The 17,697-nt window shown below is 50.0% G+C and overlaps 1 protein-coding gene across 3 annotated transcripts in view; it reads right to left on the bottom strand.

Moving 5' to 3' along the window:
• Positions 1 to 2,841: 2,841 nt before the first annotated feature.
• Positions 2,842 to 17,697, bottom strand: part of CSNK1G2 (casein kinase 1 gamma 2) — a 59,460-nt gene continuing 44,604 nt past the window's right edge. For 2 of the 3 annotated variants that reach the window (XM_082206519.1, XM_082206520.1), the window contains exons 8-13: positions 16,212 to 16,296; positions 13,637 to 13,785; positions 12,416 to 12,499; positions 9,953 to 10,060; positions 4,669 to 4,775; positions 2,842 to 4,349 (exon numbers count right to left, since the gene is read on the bottom strand). In XM_082206519.1, coding sequence (XP_082062645.1) covers positions 4,295 to 4,349; positions 4,669 to 4,775; positions 9,953 to 10,060; positions 12,416 to 12,499; positions 13,637 to 13,785; positions 16,212 to 16,296 — 588 coding nt within the window. In that variant the 3' untranslated portion in view covers positions 2,842 to 4,294. The remainder of the gene's footprint in view (positions 4,350 to 4,668; positions 4,776 to 9,952; positions 10,061 to 12,415; positions 12,500 to 13,636; positions 13,786 to 16,211; positions 16,297 to 17,697) is intronic. The other variant, XM_082206521.1, reaches the window with a different exon arrangement.

The raw sequence follows: 17,697 nt of genomic DNA on the forward strand, positions 1-17,697 counted from the left end.
GAGCATTTCAGCCTTCACAAAAGTACCCAGATTTTTGCCCTGTCTGAAAGCGTGTGTTAGAAACCCTGGTGGAATAACTCCCCCTTTTTCTGCAGTTGGAGCTCTTTGGACTCCCAACTTCCTGGCCAACGGGAAGCAGCGATAGCAGCATGTGCCCAACCATTCCTCTTGCAAGCAGCTCAGACGTCGTGTGCTTTGCTGGCACACCTCCACGCGCAAGCATAGTCTACCTTGGATTGCCACCAAGTGCAAGACTGGTTCATGCACAGTGCTTGTGGGTTCCTGTTTGGGAGGAGAGTTGTGGTTGAGTGCTTAGGAGCACCTCCTTTGCAAACGCAAGGTCCCAGCTTCAGTTTCCAGGCAAGGCTCAGAGAGACCTAAAACCTTTGCTGCTGCCGATCAGTGTCGATAATATTGAACTAGCTGGACCAATGGGGCGACTCTTGGTTCCTGCTAAATCAGCCCTTTATTTGGAATCATGAAGACCAGAATGGCTAGGAATGTCTGCTGCCTAAAACCACAAACAGTGTGGTCTTCTAGGTCCTGGTATGACACTGTAAACCAGGGTTTTCCCAAACTTGGGTCTTTCGCGGCTTTTGGACTACAATGCCCATTATCCCTGACTTGCTAGCTGTGGATGATGGGAGTTGTAGTCTTAACAACAGGCTGGAGCCTCAAGTTTGGGAAAGTGCTCTAACCTACACTACACCCTGGGCTATAGGAACTTCCAGAAACAAAATATTAAGAGTACCACACCCTCCTGTTTCAGCCAAAACCCAAAGAAACATCTTTGCAGAATTTATTTTTCAAGTTTTTTTTTTAATTTTTTTGTTTTTCAGGGTTTTTTTTCTCCTTGTTTTTTGAATTTTTTTAATTAAAAAAAAAAAAGCCCCTAAACCTCTATGGCTTTCAAAGAAGCTTCAGAGAAACTTTTATATGCCATTTACCTGTGTACATTTTTGTTTTGCTTAAAGCAGTTAAACTAAAAACCGACAATGCAAAAGTGTCTCCCGCTGCCTCGAGTTTTTGGAATCACATCGGCAGCAGATCTCGTCTCTGTGCAGACTCAAATCGATCACCCCCCCCCCAATTTTGTTAAGCAAAAAAAAAAAAAAAAAAGCCATTTTATTTTCTAAAACAAAACCAAACAAACCACCATTGCTGGGTCTGCAAGATTCATTTTGATGCAAGCTTCTGACAATCTGGGCCCAAACGACAAAAACCACACATTGATGTCAACCTCTGTTCTGTCAAGGTAAATCTTTTCAAAGTCTGCCCTTTTTCAAAACCAGAATAATCCACATGGCAACTGGTAATCCAAGCACACTCACATGCACTCTTTTTACATAAACATTTTAATTTTAATATTTCTCTTTTACACCCTTCCTGGGACTGGAACTACATTACCACACCCCCCCCCCAAGCATATCGTTTAAGGCTGAATTTTTTAATTCCCTCCCCTCCTCTTTTGCACTGTTTGGGGAACAAGCTCAAACATTGCACGTATCTAAGGAACCCTATTTTTAGTGAAAGTCGCCAGAATCGAGGATTATAATTTTTTCCTGCCCTTTACCTTAACGCCTCCTCCCATCTTTCCATTCCAATGCCCCCTTCCCCCCAAAAAACCCACACACCCCTCTTTTGAGGCACTGAGTTTATAAACCTAAGACCAGGTAGAGCAAGACGATAATCTGAATTTTTTATATAGTTCTTTCTCCTCCCCACACCTTGCCTCTTCTTCAAGTAGCCGTAAAAGAAACAATCGGCCATAAAAAAGGGGGCACCCCCCCAAAAAAAACCACCCCATCTTTAAAAGCACACACAACTGAAAACTTAATTTCGGCTTTTTGCAAGGGGTCCGATGTAGAGAGAGGCATGGGGGGTGGTGGTCAGGGTGGGCCTTGCATTCTGGCACTAACTCCTTCCAACGCAACTTGGGGGTCGGTGGGGGGGGTGTCCTGCTGTCCAGGAACGAGGAGGACTAGAAACTTAAGATCCCACTGTTAACCAATTTGACTCTAGCACAATCAAGACGAAGGCAAGCATACACAGCTTTGGTGGGTATTTTTTTTCCGTGGGGGTGTGTGTGTGTGTGTGGACAGGTAGTGGGAATTGAAGCAATGGGGGGGTATTACTAGTGAGGAGGTGCGGCAGTTTTAAGACACGTAGAATTTGGGCGACGTGGGTGCCATTTAGTGCAAGAGACCAAGGACCCCCCCAAAAAAAACTTCCCTGCCCGTCTAATCACAGCCCACCCACCTCACCCAACCATAGCCTGACATTAACAAGTGTCGTGGTTACAACATTTGTAAGTGGGGGGGACGGCAGGCTTTATTTTATTTTATTTTATTTTATTTAAGGAAGCAGAACATGCTACTCTGAAATAGGTGCAAGGGAAGGCAGTGCCCTCCCCTCCTTATTTGTATAAAAATATATTTGTCTATAAAGAAGCAGCAAGGCTTCTCAGTCCTTGTTTGGAAGCAACGGACCCCCCCCCACAAGTGTGCCCGGAAACTTTGCAGGGTGGTGGTGGGGGGGGTCCGGTTGGCTGGAAGAGAGGGGGGCACAAACACGCCAAGGTGTGGTCCCAACTGGTGGTCCACCCTTGGTAGGATTTAAAGATGGCCAAGAAACCCAGAAGGAAGGGGGGGAGCGCTCCCCACCGCCCCAAAACAACCCCCCGAGGAAGAAATCTGCTTCTACCCATTTCCTTGCTCCCTGCAGCAAAATGCACAATATTTAAAACTGCAGCGGAGAGCCGGACTTCTCAAGACAACACCCCATAGCTGAGCAGATTAGCAGAAACTGGAAACCGTCACTGTGAGTGTCTGATCTGTATTTGGGGGGGGGGCACAAAAACAACAGGGTGGATTGTCCTCACATGAATTTGTTCAGCCAAAGTTTCCTTTTCACCCCCTCCCAGGGAGCTTTTGCCACAGATCTGTTCTGGTTGGAAGTTTTAGGGGCCACGCTCTCCCCCCCGCAGATCAGATTTTGATTTTTGGCTTTGGCCACCCCAAACCCTCTCCATTCTGAACTCCCCCCACCCAAAGAAAATTTCTCATAGCAACGGAAGTCGTTTTGGGGGTTCATCTTGGCCGGCAGCTGTTCCTGAGATCCAAGGCCCCCCCCCCCACCCCCAGCGAGTCAGTGGGTCTTTTTTTAAATTAAAGGATAATCTAGCTTTCCTCAAAACGAACCCCAAAGAATTCTCTAAAGCCCGGTTAATTCCAAGACGCATTTGCTCCTTGTATTGCTACCCAAAAAAAGTGCATTGAGAAATGAAGAGTCGGAAGTGTAAACGAGCCACTTTCCTCCCCAGACGTGAAACCCCACTTTGCCCCCCCCCCAGCCGTGCTCCAGACGGGGAGGGCACCCCAGGGACTTCCCTCTGTCTCCCCTAAAGGACCTTGGCCACAACTAAATCGGCAGGGGTTGGGGGCAGAAACTTAAGAGAGTTGGGAACGGGGGGGGGGGGGGGACACAAATCTAAAACAAAGATACTTTATGAAATAAAAAAAAATGATGCAAAAAAGTTTGCATCGCTACAAAAACAGAGGGAAGGAAGGGGAGAAAGAAAATAAGGAGACTGTCCCACAAACGCAATGACTAAGATGCAATTTTTAAATTAAGTTAAAGAGACAAAGAAACAGCAAAGGGGGGGGGGAGAGGAGGGATTGGGAGGGAATATTAGCTGCAGCTGACATTCCCAGCATCGTCCCAGCAAATCTTCTGCAAAGAACTGATTCCCGGGGTTCCTCTTTTTGCTTCCAAAAAAATAATTCCGTGAAACCAAGGTGAGGAAGGGGGGGGGGGGAGAGAAGAGCCCAGACAAGTGTGGGTTTTTCCCCCCTTGGAGGGGGGCAGCTGCATAAATAGTTAATGCTTTTTTCTCTTTGCAAAACCAAGGAGGGGCACTTCCAAAGAAAGTTCAGCGACGTGCTTTTTCTTCCTCCTTCTGCCGGTTCCGCTTCCCTCTGTTGCTGTGTCTCTTGGAGGAAGGGAAAAGGAAAATAAAAGAAATATATATATATATTCAGGCTGAGAGTGGGGGAGAGGCTTCCCCTCCTCTCCCCGGGTGAGCCTGCGAGTGGAGTCAAAGGCGGCTTGTACGCCACACGGACCCCTTGCGACTCCGGAGTAGGCGGAGGGGAGAAGGCCCGTCCTCTCCCATCCGGCCAAAGGATCAAGATCCGTTATCCACAGACAGGAAGTGAAAAGGAAGAGGGGCGGAGGGTGAAAACGTAGTCCCGAGGGGACGCCCGCCTCGGCCAAACCGGGGAAGGGGAGCACGTCACTTGTGGCGCTGGATGGTTTTCCTCTTCCTCCTTTTGAAGAAACAGCAGCACCTGAGAATCGAGGAGAAGAGGGCGTTAGGAGCCTCGCAGGCGGATCCGGCCCAAGCGGGGCACCTCGAACGGGGCAAAACTCTCCTGCCGCTTCCAGGGAGGCAAAAGCACTTGTGGAATCAGAGAACGGCAGAATTCGAAGGGTCTCTCCCCCCACCAGGGTCATCTAGCCCAACCCCCTGCAGCAATGCAGGGGTGCAAAGCAGGGCCCAGGACTTGGGGGCTGGATTTGGGCACCGGACCTGAGCTTCCTCCCCCAGGCCAAGCGAGACTCTGGGTGCCCAGCCCCCCCCCACGCAAGAAGACTTGGCTTACTCACTTAGTGTCATCAGCCACCTCGACCTCGGCGGGGGCGGTGATGGGGGCATTTGAGTGGCCGGCAGTGGGGTCATCTGTGTTCAGCTCCCCGTTGGTCGAACTCATGACCTGAGGAGGAAGGGAGAGGAGGCAGGTGAGATGGGGGAGGGAGTGCCCAGTGCTTGCACCCCTCTGCCTCTGGGGTTTTGCACAGGAATGCAGAGGTCGGGGTGCATTGGCCCCAAAGACAGGACTCCCCCAAACGCAGTGCGTGACATTGAGCCTGGCATTTGGAGCCGAATCCTTTCCGGTGAAAAGCAGCAGCAGCAATAATAATAATAATAATAATAATAATAATAATAATAATAATAATTTATACCCTGCCCATCTGGCTGGATTTCTCCAGCCACTCTGGGCGGCTTCCAACAGAATATTAAAATACAATAACCTATTAAACATTAAAAGCTTCCCTAAACAGGGCTGCCTTCAGATGTCTTCTAAAGGTCTGGTAGTTGTTTTTCTCTTTGACATCTGGTGGGAGGGCGTTCCACAGGGCGGGCGCCACCACCGAGAAGGCCCTCTGCCTGGTTCCCTGTAACCTCACTTCTCGCAGGGAGGGAACCGCCAGAAGGCCCTCGGAGCTGGACCTCAGTGTCCGGGCAGAACGATGGGGGTGGAGATGCTCCTTCAGGTATACAGGGCCGAGGCCATTTAGGGCTTTCAAGGTCAGCACCAACACTTTGAATTGTGCTCGGAAACATACTGGGAGCCAATGTAGGTCTTTCAAGACCGGTGTTATGTGGTCTCGGCAGCCGCCCCCAGTCACCAGTCTAGCTGCCACATTCTGGATTAGTTGTAGTTTCCGGGTCACCTTCAAACGAAGCCCCACATAGAGTGCATTGCAGTAGTCCAAGCGGGAGATAACCAGAGCATGCACCACTCTGGCGAGACAGTCTGCGGGCAGGGAGGGTCTCATCCTGCGTACCAGATGGAGCTGATAAACAGCTGCCCTGGACACAGAATTGACTTGCGCCTCCATGGACAACTGTGAGTCCAGAATGACTCCCAGGCTGCGCACCTGGTCCTTCAGGGGCACAGTGACCCCATTCAGGAGCAGGAAGTCCTCCACACCTGCCCGCCCCCCGTTCCCCAAGAACAGTACTTCTGTCTTGTCAGGATTCAAAGCAAAGAATTCAAGGGCAGATGTTGAGCCCTTTTTGGTTCGGAGATGAGCAGCAACCCGATTTGGGTAGAAATGTGGGGTGCAGAGTCAAAAAGTCCAAAGACATTTCCCACCAAAGCAATCGCACAAGGTTTCGAAACCGCTTGCACCGCAAGCCACAGGGTTTGGCAACTCCCTGCAAACCATGGATCGGGGGAAGAAATCAGGAGTTGGGCACTCTTCCTTCCCGAGGCTGCGCTTTGATGCCTGGTGCAAGGAGAGCAACCTGGCTGCCTTCGTTTGCAAGCCAAGGCAGGGTTTCTGATTGCTGGGGGGGTGTGGCAGGAGAGCGGCCGCTGTGCACAGACCCTGGTTGGTGTTGAGTCAGGCTGGGCAGATTCGAGGGTAAACCACAGGTGGAATGAATCTGCCCCTGCAACTTGATGGAGGTAGAAACTGTCTCTCATGTCTTGTTACACTGCCGTTTCTACGGGGATATACGCTCGGTATTTATCACTCCTGTTGTACAAAAATCTCCAAATGGGTCCGAAACTTCAATGTTTAAAACTCCTGGTAGAGGACAAGGATCTAGAGATCACGCTCAGGGTGGCCAAATTCTGTGCGACTGCCATAAAACTTAGGGAACAAGCTGTACTACCAAAATGATTAAGGTTTTAAATGACAAGTGATCAAGATTTAATATATATATTTTTAACTGCCGCTATATCTGTATTGGAGGGACGCGGGTGGCGCTGTGGGTAAAAGCCTCAGCGCTTAGGGCTTGCCAATCGAAAGGTCGGCGGTTCAAATCCCCGCGACGGGGTGAGGTCCCATTGCTCGGTCCCAGCGCCTGCCAACCTAGCAGTTCAAAAGCACCCTCGGTACAAGTAGATAAATAGGTACCGCTTTATAGCGGGAAGGTAAACGGCGTTTCCGTGTGCGGCTCTGGCTCGCCAGAGCAGCTTCGTCACGCTGGCCACGTGACCTGGAAGTGTCTCCGGACAGCGCTGGCCCCCGGCCTCTAGAGTGAGATGGGCACACAACCCTAGAGTCTGTCAAGACTGGCCCGTACGGGCAGGGGTACCTTTACCTTTATACAGTGGTGCCCCGCAAGACGAAATTAATTCGTTCCGCAATTTTTGTCGTCTAGCGAATTTTTCGTCTTGCGAAGCACGAAATCCCATAGGAATGCATTGAAAATCAATTAATGCGTTCCTATGGTCAAAAAAAGTCCAAACAAAGCCAAATTTGGTACAACAACAGTTTATTAACTGCTCTTTAAAGTCACACATACTGTAAAGAGCAGTTCAAAAATTTAAGGGAAAATAAATTAACTTTATAAACAAAACATGTCTTTGTTTTTAGTCAAAGAAAAAAAGTCGCGAGACGTTTTCGTCTTGCGAAGCAAGCCCATAGGGGAAATTCGTCTTGCGAGGCAAATCGCGAACGGAAAAACCTTTCGCCTAGCGAGTTTTTTGTATTGCGAGGCATTCGTCTTGCGGGGCACCACTGTATCTGTATTAGGGACACGGGTGGCAACATGGGTTAAACCACAGAGCCTAGGACTTGCCGATCAGAAGGTTGGCGGTTCAAATCCCTGCAACAGGGTGAGCTCCCGTTGCTCGGTCCCTGCTCCTGCCAACCTAGCAGTTCAAAAGCACGTCAAAGTGCAAGTAGATAAATAGGGACCGCTCCGGCAGGAAGGTAAACGGCGTTTCCGTGCGCTGCTCTGGTTCGCCAGAAGCGGCTTAGTCATGCTGGCCACATGACCCGGAAGCTGTACGCCGGCTCCCTCGGCCAATAAAGCGAGATGAGGGCCACAACCCCAGAGTCGGCCACAACTGGCCCTAATGGTCGGGGTCCCTTTACCTTTATATTTGTATTGTCTCTGTTATACCCAATTGCAATTCAATGTATTCCTGTTGTGTTTTATGATTTTCCTGATATTGTTAGTGAGCCGGAACTGGTCTGTGACTTTAATAATAAAATTCAATTCAGTTGAGCCAGCCTGCACTGGGCAAAATGTGCAAGCAGCCCAGATCTGAACTTGAGGGATGAGAGGGTACATTACTGTAAAAGGCTGGCTCATTTCCAAACCATTATTCTTAGTACCACACAGGGGTTCCTCAAAGAACATACTCAATCACAGGACAGCTACAACCAACGAGGTTTATGGTCCACTTTTTAGAGAGAACTGTGTGTGGTTCAAATCCCTCTCAAGGCCGGGCGTTGAACCAGCAACACCACCTTGCTATTAGCTTTATCCAGAAAACATTTTTGTGGCTCTCGCTGCAGTGCATTACATCGGAAGATGAACTGAAAACCAAACGGAACCCCAAGTTTTCAGTCTTAACATTAGAAATTCTGAATTTCATGTGCAAACCTGTAAGGATTAAGAAACCACTGCCAGAAACCAAGTTTAGCACTTTCTGGGTGTTCACGAATATTCCCCCCCCCCAAAAAAAAATATTCCATTACACGCCCCAAGTTCTCTTCTCTAGACCCTCGTCTGAGAACAGCTTCCTTCAGTCTCTAAAATTCCTTTGCGGACACAAACAATTAATATCCCAAAACATTGCAACAGGACAAAGCTTGTACAATTTTAGTTTCCCGTTTACGGAATTCCAGAGCTCTTGCCTCTTACATAAAAGGCTGTGCCGACAGTGGGATTCTGTAGGGGACCAGGATATTATTATTGTGGCTGTTAAATATTATTATTATTATTATTATTATTATTATTATTATTAACATTGTTATTGTTAATACTATTATTAAATAATGTCATATATTATTGTTATTGTTATTATTATTCATGCTGTGATAAGAAAATGAAATCTTTGTCGTATGTATTCGGTAATAAATGGCAAAAGCTGGAAGGATATCTCGCTGAACTCTTGAAACCAAGGTCCTGGAAGAAAATCAATCCTGTCGATAGTGAAACGTTATCCCTCATTCTGGGTATGCTGATAGAAAATAGCGGTGTTTTTTTTCTGAATCATGTCTCCCAGGGAACAAGTTGCTGTCACAACAGAAAACCCACATTCTTAAAACTCTGCTGCGGATTTGCAATGACAGAGAGTCCCTGAATTCTTGGGGGTGAGTGTGTGTAAATATATACCGTATTTTTCACTCTATAAGACGCACCAGACCACAAGACACACCTGGTTTTTTGAGGAGGAAAACAAGAAAAAGAATATTCTGAATCTCAGAAGCCAGAACAGCAAGAGGGATCGCTGTGCAGTGAAAGCAGCAATCCCTCTTGCTGTTCTGGCTTCTGGGATAGCTGCGCAGCCTGCATTCGCCCCATAAGATGCACACACATTTCCTCTTACTTTTTAGGAGGGAAAAAGTGAGTCTTATAGAGCAAAAAAATGGTATATATCATTTTATTCTGTTTCTAAACAGTTTTGTGAGGCTTTTTTTTTAATTATCAAATGGTATGTAGGTTTTATGAAATAAGTAAAACAGACAGGAGGTTTTCTTTAAAAATAAAAAATACCCACACCCACGCTCCCCGCCTTCACCAAAGAAGTTTGCCATGGGGGGCGGCGGGGAGGAGAACAGACGCTGGGCTGCATCCATCCTTAGTCCTACTCAAGAGTAGACACACTGGAGTCAACAGGCACGAGTCCTAGTAATATCCGCAGGTGTACTCCAAGTAGGATTTATCGGTGTAATGCGCCCCCCCCCGGTAGGCTTGCAATATTTCCACTAGAGCTCCGGAAACGTTTCACACTCGCCCCCTTCCCAGAAAAATTGGGGGGGGGCCCACATCATGCGTGGACACAGGCAGAGACAGGGGCGAACACATAGGCGGGCCCGATTCACCATCAAGAGAAGAGCTGTGCACTCATTTTCTCCTAGCAACACTGGGGGCGAGGGGCATAGGCGAGAGAAAGCAGCAGGGCCTAAAGAGAGGGTGGCAGCCCACCCAAGTCCTACTCCAGAGTAGACCCACCGCCATGGACGAACCTGTGGGAGCCGAGTCCCAAGAGCAGAGCCACTGAAGTGAATGGGGCCAAGTCAGTTGCCTCTGGGACGGTGGCAATGTTTGCAGGTGCCAATGGGGCTTGGGCAGCGGTTTGCAGGTCATGCCCACCCCCTGCCAGCCCCACCCCCTACCCCATACGCCCCTCTAGTGTACCTGCACGGACCCCCCAAGCCTGCTGGCCGCAAGGTGGGTTCCTAGGGCTTCCTCGGGAGGCTGCTGGCCAGCCTGAGGGTCCCACACCTCTGTCCCCTCGGGGGACTGCTAGCGATGGGGGGAGGGAGACGAAAGGGGGGGTGACAAAGGCGAGAGAGGGGCCAGAAAAAGATGGCGGGGTTGTGGGGAGAGGCGACAAAGGGGGGAGAGGGAAAGAGAGAAAGGAAGAAAAAACAAAACGAAAAAGCATGCAAAACGAAAGAATATAAAACAGGCATGGACGCAAATTCCCCCAGAAGAGGGGCAGGGGGCGTGGGGGGCACCGGGTGCGGCTGAACTACGACTCCCAACCTCCACCGCCCACTGGGCTCAAGGGCACCTGGGGGTTTTCCACCCTCCTCCATCCCTGAATTGAAAAATGGCGTTCTCCACTTTCTTGGAAAGGAAGGCACCTCTGGAGCGATAATGGTTCTGCCCCCCTGCTGCCCCAAACTGCCCCTTCTTGACTTGCAGGGGGGGGTCCCAACCTGGCTGGCCTCCAGCTCCCAGCGCCCCTGATGGCTGCCGGTTGCTGGCACCCCGACACCTGCAACGCCACAGGTACCCCAACCCTGGGAGTGACCGGCGCCGTCTGGAAGGGAAAGGGGATGCGATTGGAGCCCCTGTGACCGAACCCTGTTGGATTCACAGCCGCTGCCGAGTTTCACTAAGCACACACAGGGCAGACGTGCCTCCAAATCCAGGGTTTACCAAATGTGGGTCTCTGACTGCTTTTTTTTGGGGGGGGACTACAAATCCCAGAATGCTTTGCTAGCAGGGTCAGGGATGATGGGAATCGTAGTCCCAGAACAGCCGGAGACCCAAGTTTGGGAAACGCTGACAAATGGCATGGCCTTCGAGAGATGCCAGGGATAGGTGTACACACACACACACCAGGTCACACTCAAACCACACATTGTGAATTCCTGCATTTCAGGGGGTTGGGCTAGATGACCCCTCGGTGTCCCTTCCAACTCTACGGTTCTATGATTCAATGAAATGGCACAAAGGTCCCCAAAGAACAGGATTTAGAGCACAGTTTCCCAAACTTGGGTCCCCAACTGTTTTTGGACTACATTTCCCATCATCCCTGACCACTGGCCCCGTTAGCTAGGGATGATGAACCTGTTGAGAATTCCATTCCACCTTAAGGAACAGACGTGGGATTGTTACATGTCACATGTCTGCTGACATTCCAGCACAGCTTGCTGGGAACTTCCGTTGGGTGTATAGCTTTTGCTTTTCTCTCTGAGACGACATGAGAGAGACACGACGTGTTTCTTTGTCCTGCCTTATGATTAATAAATCTGTAGTTGTAGTATGCTTCCCCAAGCCTCACACCTATCCTGTGTGCGCAGTTCGATCTGCTGATAGTGTCCCTTGGCTTTGAAGCCCGGGTTGCTGATTTACGTGGGAGGAGAAGTGATGATCTTTGCACAGGGCCGCTGGAAGGAGACTGCCCAGCCTCCCGGCCCTCTGCTTGCCGCATAGCTAGGGATGTTGGGAGTTGTAGTCCAAAAACAGCTGGAAACCCAAGTTTGGGAAACCTTGTTCTAGACCAGGCATGGCCAAACTTGGCCCTCCAGCTGTTTTTTTGGACTACAATTCCCATCATCCCTGACCACTGGTTCTGTTTGCTAGGGATGATGGGAGTTGTAGTCCCAAAACAGCTGGAGGGCCGAGTTTAGCCATGCCTGATCTAGACAGGCCCAAGGGCTGAATCAGAATAAGGCTATGTCCCTAGCAAATCAACTCAGGGGTCAGAGGAAGAAGGTTGCAGCTTCAAAACCCCGGCATCCCGGGTTAAGTCTGTCCCTGTCCTGAAGCCCCCGAAACTTTGCTAGAAGGCAGCTCCGCACCTTCCCATTGCATAAGCCCATCGTTCAACACCGTGAGGACCTTTGTTTTTATGGAAGGAGCCATGCGTGCAGAAGGACGCGGGATCAATCCTTGGCATACCCGTTGAAAGCAAGCCATTAATTCCGGTTGTTGAAAGGGAAGCAGCCCTCTCTGCAGATCTGCTGCCAGTCAGTGTAGGCAGAACTAAGACCTATGGACCAAGGCTTTTCCGCCACACCCAGGCAACCGTCACGCTCACTCCTATTCAGGAAGGACTTTTCCTCGGACACCGAGGCGCCTCCGTCTCTTCCCACCAGGTGGCGCCAAGCCTCTGCTCCCGCCTCCGCAAGGAGCTGGCCCTCATTGTTCACCTAAGCCCCAGGCAGGCCAAATTTGGCAGCCTTACCCCTCTGTGATCCCCATTCACTTCCTGTTTTGGCAGAAGCGGAGGAACTTTGCAGGCTCGCCCACAACTCACTCAGGCTCTGGCTGGCCTCCTCTCCCACCCCGTCACCACCCCTCTAACTGCCCCACACCCCAATATGGACCACTGGGGCAATGGGGGGGGGGAAGAACCCCACTTACCTGCTGTTTCATGTACTGTTGAGTTTTTTCCCTGTTTGGAGCCTGGACTTGTAAATCACTCTGAATTGTGCCAATAGGGGTCGGCTGAAAAAGAGGGGAGGAAAAGGAGACGGGAGCGTGAGATCGGGAACGTCGACAGTACCGCATTCCTTTGTAAATCATAGCCTTGGAAGGGACCCCGAGGGTCATCCAGCCCAACCCCTTGCGATGCAGAAATCCTTTGCCCGAAATTCAAACCCAGGACCCCAAGATTAAGAGTCTGACTGTCTAAATGTTTTCTTCTGTATCAGAGTGGGGTGGGGGGGGGTATTCCCAGCCGTACTTGGGAGAAATCAGGGGTTGCTGCCTTCTGCAATCCAAGCAGCTGATCTGTCACAGAGCCACAGCCAAATGGGTGGAGAAGTTTGGGGAAAAGGTGAATAAAGGGGAAGAGGATAGAAATTTGAGAGAGGTGTTAAGAGCTGATGGACTCTCTTTCCTTGGACATCTTGAAGCAAAGGTTCATTCGGAATTCGATAATTGCTATATTTCGGGGGGTTGGGCTAGATGACCCTTGCGGGTCCCTTCCAACTCAACAATGATCTAAAAAGAGAGAAATTTCTTTTCCCTCTCTCCACCCACCCGCTTGAGATTTCTAAGAAATCAAACAACCTGCGCAGCTTCAAATCACCGCCGTTTCAAAAGGTTCCAACACATATAGGCAAACTCCTGCTCTCTGATCTCTGGAACCACCGTGCAAAATATGGTGGACATAATTGCCGTTTTGAAAGGCCCGCAAAGGGAGCCTTGATTCAACATGGTGTCCACCTGTGTCCAGCAAAATTTGGTGGCGATATATCCAGAGGTGTTCAAACGCAGACTGAACAACTTTACAAAATTAATAATAATAATAATAATAATTATTATTATTATTATTTATACCCCGCCCTCCCCAGCCAAGGCCGGGCTCAGGGCGGCTAACAACCAATAATAAAAACAAGTTGAATGAATACAACTTAAAAACAAGATTAAAATACAACATTAAAACATTAAAATGCAGCCTCATCACAGGAGGAGAAAGGGAAAAAATACAGCTGATTTTTAAAAATCCCCCCATGGTCAAGATCTGCATCTGCCTGCATTTGCTCCAGCTCTCAAAAGGGCTGCCTATGAGCAAATGCGGACCCTCAGTTCCCCAACCCAAAGCCAGCTGCGCACCCCCCCAAAAAAACCCCAACTCACTAAAGGCTTCCCTGCCCAGTCGTATTCATAGTCAAAAACGTAGCCGTTCCGGTCAAAGAGGTCCGTGAAGAGTTTCCTCAAGTAGTCGTAGTCCGGCTTCTCAAAGAAGTCCAGGCGGCGGACGTAGCGGAGGTACGTGGCCATCTCCTCTGCGGAAGGGGAGGGGAGGAAGGCAGAAGAGGCCGCGGTTGCCCAATGGTCAGAAGCACAGGCGATCTCACCAAGGGAAGCTAATCCAAAGGGTTAAACTGGATCGGCAGGGCAAACTTAGGGTTCCCAAACCTGGTTCTCCAGCCGCTTTGGTGCTACGATTCACATCATTCCTGACCTGCAAGCTAGTTCAAAAACAGCTGGAGACCCAAGTTTGGGGGAATTCTGTTGCAGGGAGAGGGGAAGCAGGAGGTCTGTGTGCTAGGTAAAGGTAAAGGGACCCCTGACCATTAGCTCCAGTCGTGGCCGACTCTGGGGTTGCGGCGCTCATCTCGCTTTATTGGCCGAGGGAGCCGGCGTACAGCTTCCGGGTCATGTGGCCAGCAGGACTAAGCCGCTTATGGCGAACCAGAGCAGCGCACGGAAACGCTGTTTACCTTCCTGCCGGAGTAGTACCTATTTATCTACTTGCACTTTGACGTGCTTTCGAACTGCTAGGTTGGCAGGAGCAGGGACCGAGCAACGGGAGCTCACCCCGTCATTGCGGGGATTCAAACCGCCGACCTTCTGATCAGCAAGTCCTAGGCTCTGGGGTTTAACCCACAGCGCCACCCGGGTCTGTTTGCTGGGTGGCGCTTAAATCAGACTTTTGCCAATGGGGTATTCCAAGCAGACTTTTACGGGGTTGCTAGGTGGCCTTCCCCCAGGGATATTCGGAGGGCTTCTCCTAACATCCCTTGCCATCAGCCATGCAGGGGCTGCTGAGAGCTTGGCGTCCGGCAACACAACTGTAGGGCATCATGGCACCTTGTGGCCACATACGAGGAACCCAAAAGCAACACCTAACACATGCCACCCTGAAGAAGCAGGGATTTAATAATAATAATAATAATAATAATAATAATAATACAGTGGTGCCCCGCAAGACGAACGCCTCGCAAGACGGGAAACCCGCTAGACAAAAGGGTTTTCCGTTTTGGAGGCGCTTTGCAAAACGAATTTCCCTATGGGCTTCCTTCGCAAGACGAAAGCCCATAGGGAAATCTCTGGGACAGCGGGGAAGCGCAGCGCGTCTTCCCCACTGTCCTCGGACCTCCTCTGAAGGCTAGCGGTGGGGCGGATGAGACCTCCTCCCGCCGCCAGCCTTCGGATGGCTGTCCTGAAGACTTGCGGTGGGAGGAGGGTTTTCCTTCCCACCGCCAACATTCAGAATGCTGTTCTGAATGTTGGCGGTGGGGAGGAAAAACCCTCCTCCCACCGCAAGCCCCGGGAACAGAGGAGAAGCGCTGCGCCCCTTCCCCTCTGTTCCCGTACCTGTCCTGAAGGCTTGCGGTGGGGAGAAAAGCCCTTCTCCGCACCGCCAGCCTGGCAAGCGGTTTCCATAGGAACGCATTAATTGATTTTCAATGCATTCCTATGGGAAACCGTGCTTCGCAAGACGAAAAACTCGCAAGAAGAAAAAACTTGCGGAACGAATTAATTTCGTCTTGCGAGGCACCACTGTAATACCCCACCCTCCCCAGCCAAGGCCGGACTCAGGGTGGCTAACAACCAATAATAAAAACAAGTTGAATGAATGCAACTTAAAAACAAGGTCAAAATACAACATTAAAATATTAAAATGCAGCCTCATCACAGGAGGAGAAAGGAAAAAGGAAAGAGGGGAAAGGGATCAAGTTGATTCCGAGCCAAAGGCCAGGCGGAACAACTCTGTCTTACAGGCCCTGCGGAAAGAAATCAGATCCCGCAGGGCCCTGGTCTCATGAGGCAGAGTGTTCCACCAGGCCGGGGCCAGTGCTGAAAAGGCCCTGCCTCTGAGTTCCTTAGGGCCCAGGACCTCCAGAGTGTTGTCATTTGTGGATCTTGAGGCTCTCCGTGGGGCATACCGGGAGAGGCGGTCCCGTAGGTACGAGGGTCCTAGGCTCTGAAGGGCTTTCAAGGTCAAAACCAGCACCTTAAACCTGACCCTGTACTCCACCGGGCGCCAGTGCAACTGGTAAAGCACTGGATGAATATGCTCCCATGGCAGAGACCCCGTGAGGAGCCTCGCTGCAGCATTCTGAACCCGCTGGAGTTTCTGGGACAGCTTCAAGGGCAGCCCCACGTAGAGCGAGTTACAGTAGTCAAGCCAGGAGGTGACCGTTGCATGGATCACTGTGGCCAGGGCGGGGCGGGAAAGGTAAGGGACCAACTGCTTGAATGGTGATAGAGTGTTCCTGAACATGGAGGTTCTATTCAGAGGCCGGTTTTTGTGGCGCGCTTGCCTCCTCCCACTCCCTCCACGACGTTACTCTAAGAAAGGTTGCAGAATCGTAGGGCTAAGAAAGGGACACACACATTCCAGGGGGTCATCCAGTCTGACCCCCTTCTACGCAGGAATCGCACCCAAGCCAGTGGTCATTCCTCCCCCCCGCCCAGTCCTTACCAGGGAAGTTTTCGCACAGCACTTCGACGGGGGTGGCCCTTTTGGTATCGCCAATCTTCTGGTATCGCTCTTTCAGCGTGTCCGCCTGCAATGAGAATTTGGGGTGGGGAATGAGAACTTGGCAAATGCTTGTTGGGGATGTGGAGGAAATAACGGTGACATGATCCACATGTGGTGGATGTGTGAAAGATTAAGATTTTTGAGGGGGGGAAATATACGACGAATTAAAAAAGATGATGGGGATAAACTTTACTAAAAAACCGGAGGCATTTCTATATAATAATAATAATAATAATAATAATAATAATAATAATAATAATAATAATTTATTATTTATACCCCGCCCATCTGGCTGAGTTTCCCCAGCCACTCTGGGCGGCTTCCAATCAGTGTTAAAAACAGTACAGCGTTACCTATTAAAAACTTCCCTGAACAGGGCTGCCTTAAGATGTCTTCTGAATGTCAGGTAATTATTTATCTCTTTGACATCTGATGGGAGGGCGTTCCACAGGGCGGGCGCCACCACCAAGAAGGCCCTCTGCCTGGTTCCCTGTAACCTCACTTCTCGCAACGCCAGAAGGCCCTCGGTGCTGGACCTCAGTGTCTGGGCAGAACAATGGGGGTGGAGACGCTCCTTCAGGTATACTGGACCGAGGCCGTTTAGGGCTTTAAAGGTCAGCACCAACACTTAGAATTGTGCTCGGAAACGTACTGGGAGCCAGTGTAGGCCTTTCGAGACGGGTGTTATATGGTCTCAGCGGCCGCTCCCAGTCACCAGTCTAGCTGCCGCATTCTGGATTAGCTGTAGTTTCCGAGTCACCTTCAAAGGTAGCCCCACGTAGAGCGCATTGCAGTAGTCCAAGCGGGAGATAACCAGAGCATGCACCACTCTGGCCAGACAGTTCGCGGGCAGGTAGGGTCTTAGCCTGCATACCAGATGGAGCTGGTAGACAGCTGCCCTGGATACAGAACTGACCTGCACCTCCATGGACAGCTGTGAGTCCAAAATGACTCCCAGGCTGCGCGCCTGGTCCTTCAGGGGCAGTATTTTAGACAAAGAGATCTCCAAAAATTCAAGAGTTATTTTTGTATGCAACTGCAGCGGCTGGAGTACTCGTGGCCAAGGGATAGCAAGATCACGAGGCTCCAAAGATAACAGATTGGCAAATCAAATTACAGGAATTTGTGGAGATGGCTCAATTGACTAGCAAACTCACGAGGGAACTCAAAGCAAAAATTTGCGGATAAATGGGATGGTTATAGAAGATACGTTCAAAAATACAATAATAGTTTTGACTCCATGCTAGCGGTGGATAACAATTAAGGATTTATTATGTTTTCTGAATGTATTGGAAAATTTATATAGAAAGGTTTATTGTTTTGTGTACATTCAATTGTAAGATAAAACATGTGCGAAGGGACTTGATAGGAAGTCAAAATAGAAGAAAAGATTTTGTAAGATAAAAGGGGAAAAAATATTTATTTT

The sequence above is a fragment of the Podarcis vaucheri genome (genome assembly GCF_965113315.1).
Source record: "Podarcis vaucheri genome assembly, chromosome: 18".
Classification (NCBI taxonomy): domain Eukaryota; kingdom Metazoa; phylum Chordata; class Lepidosauria; order Squamata; family Lacertidae; genus Podarcis; species Podarcis vaucheri.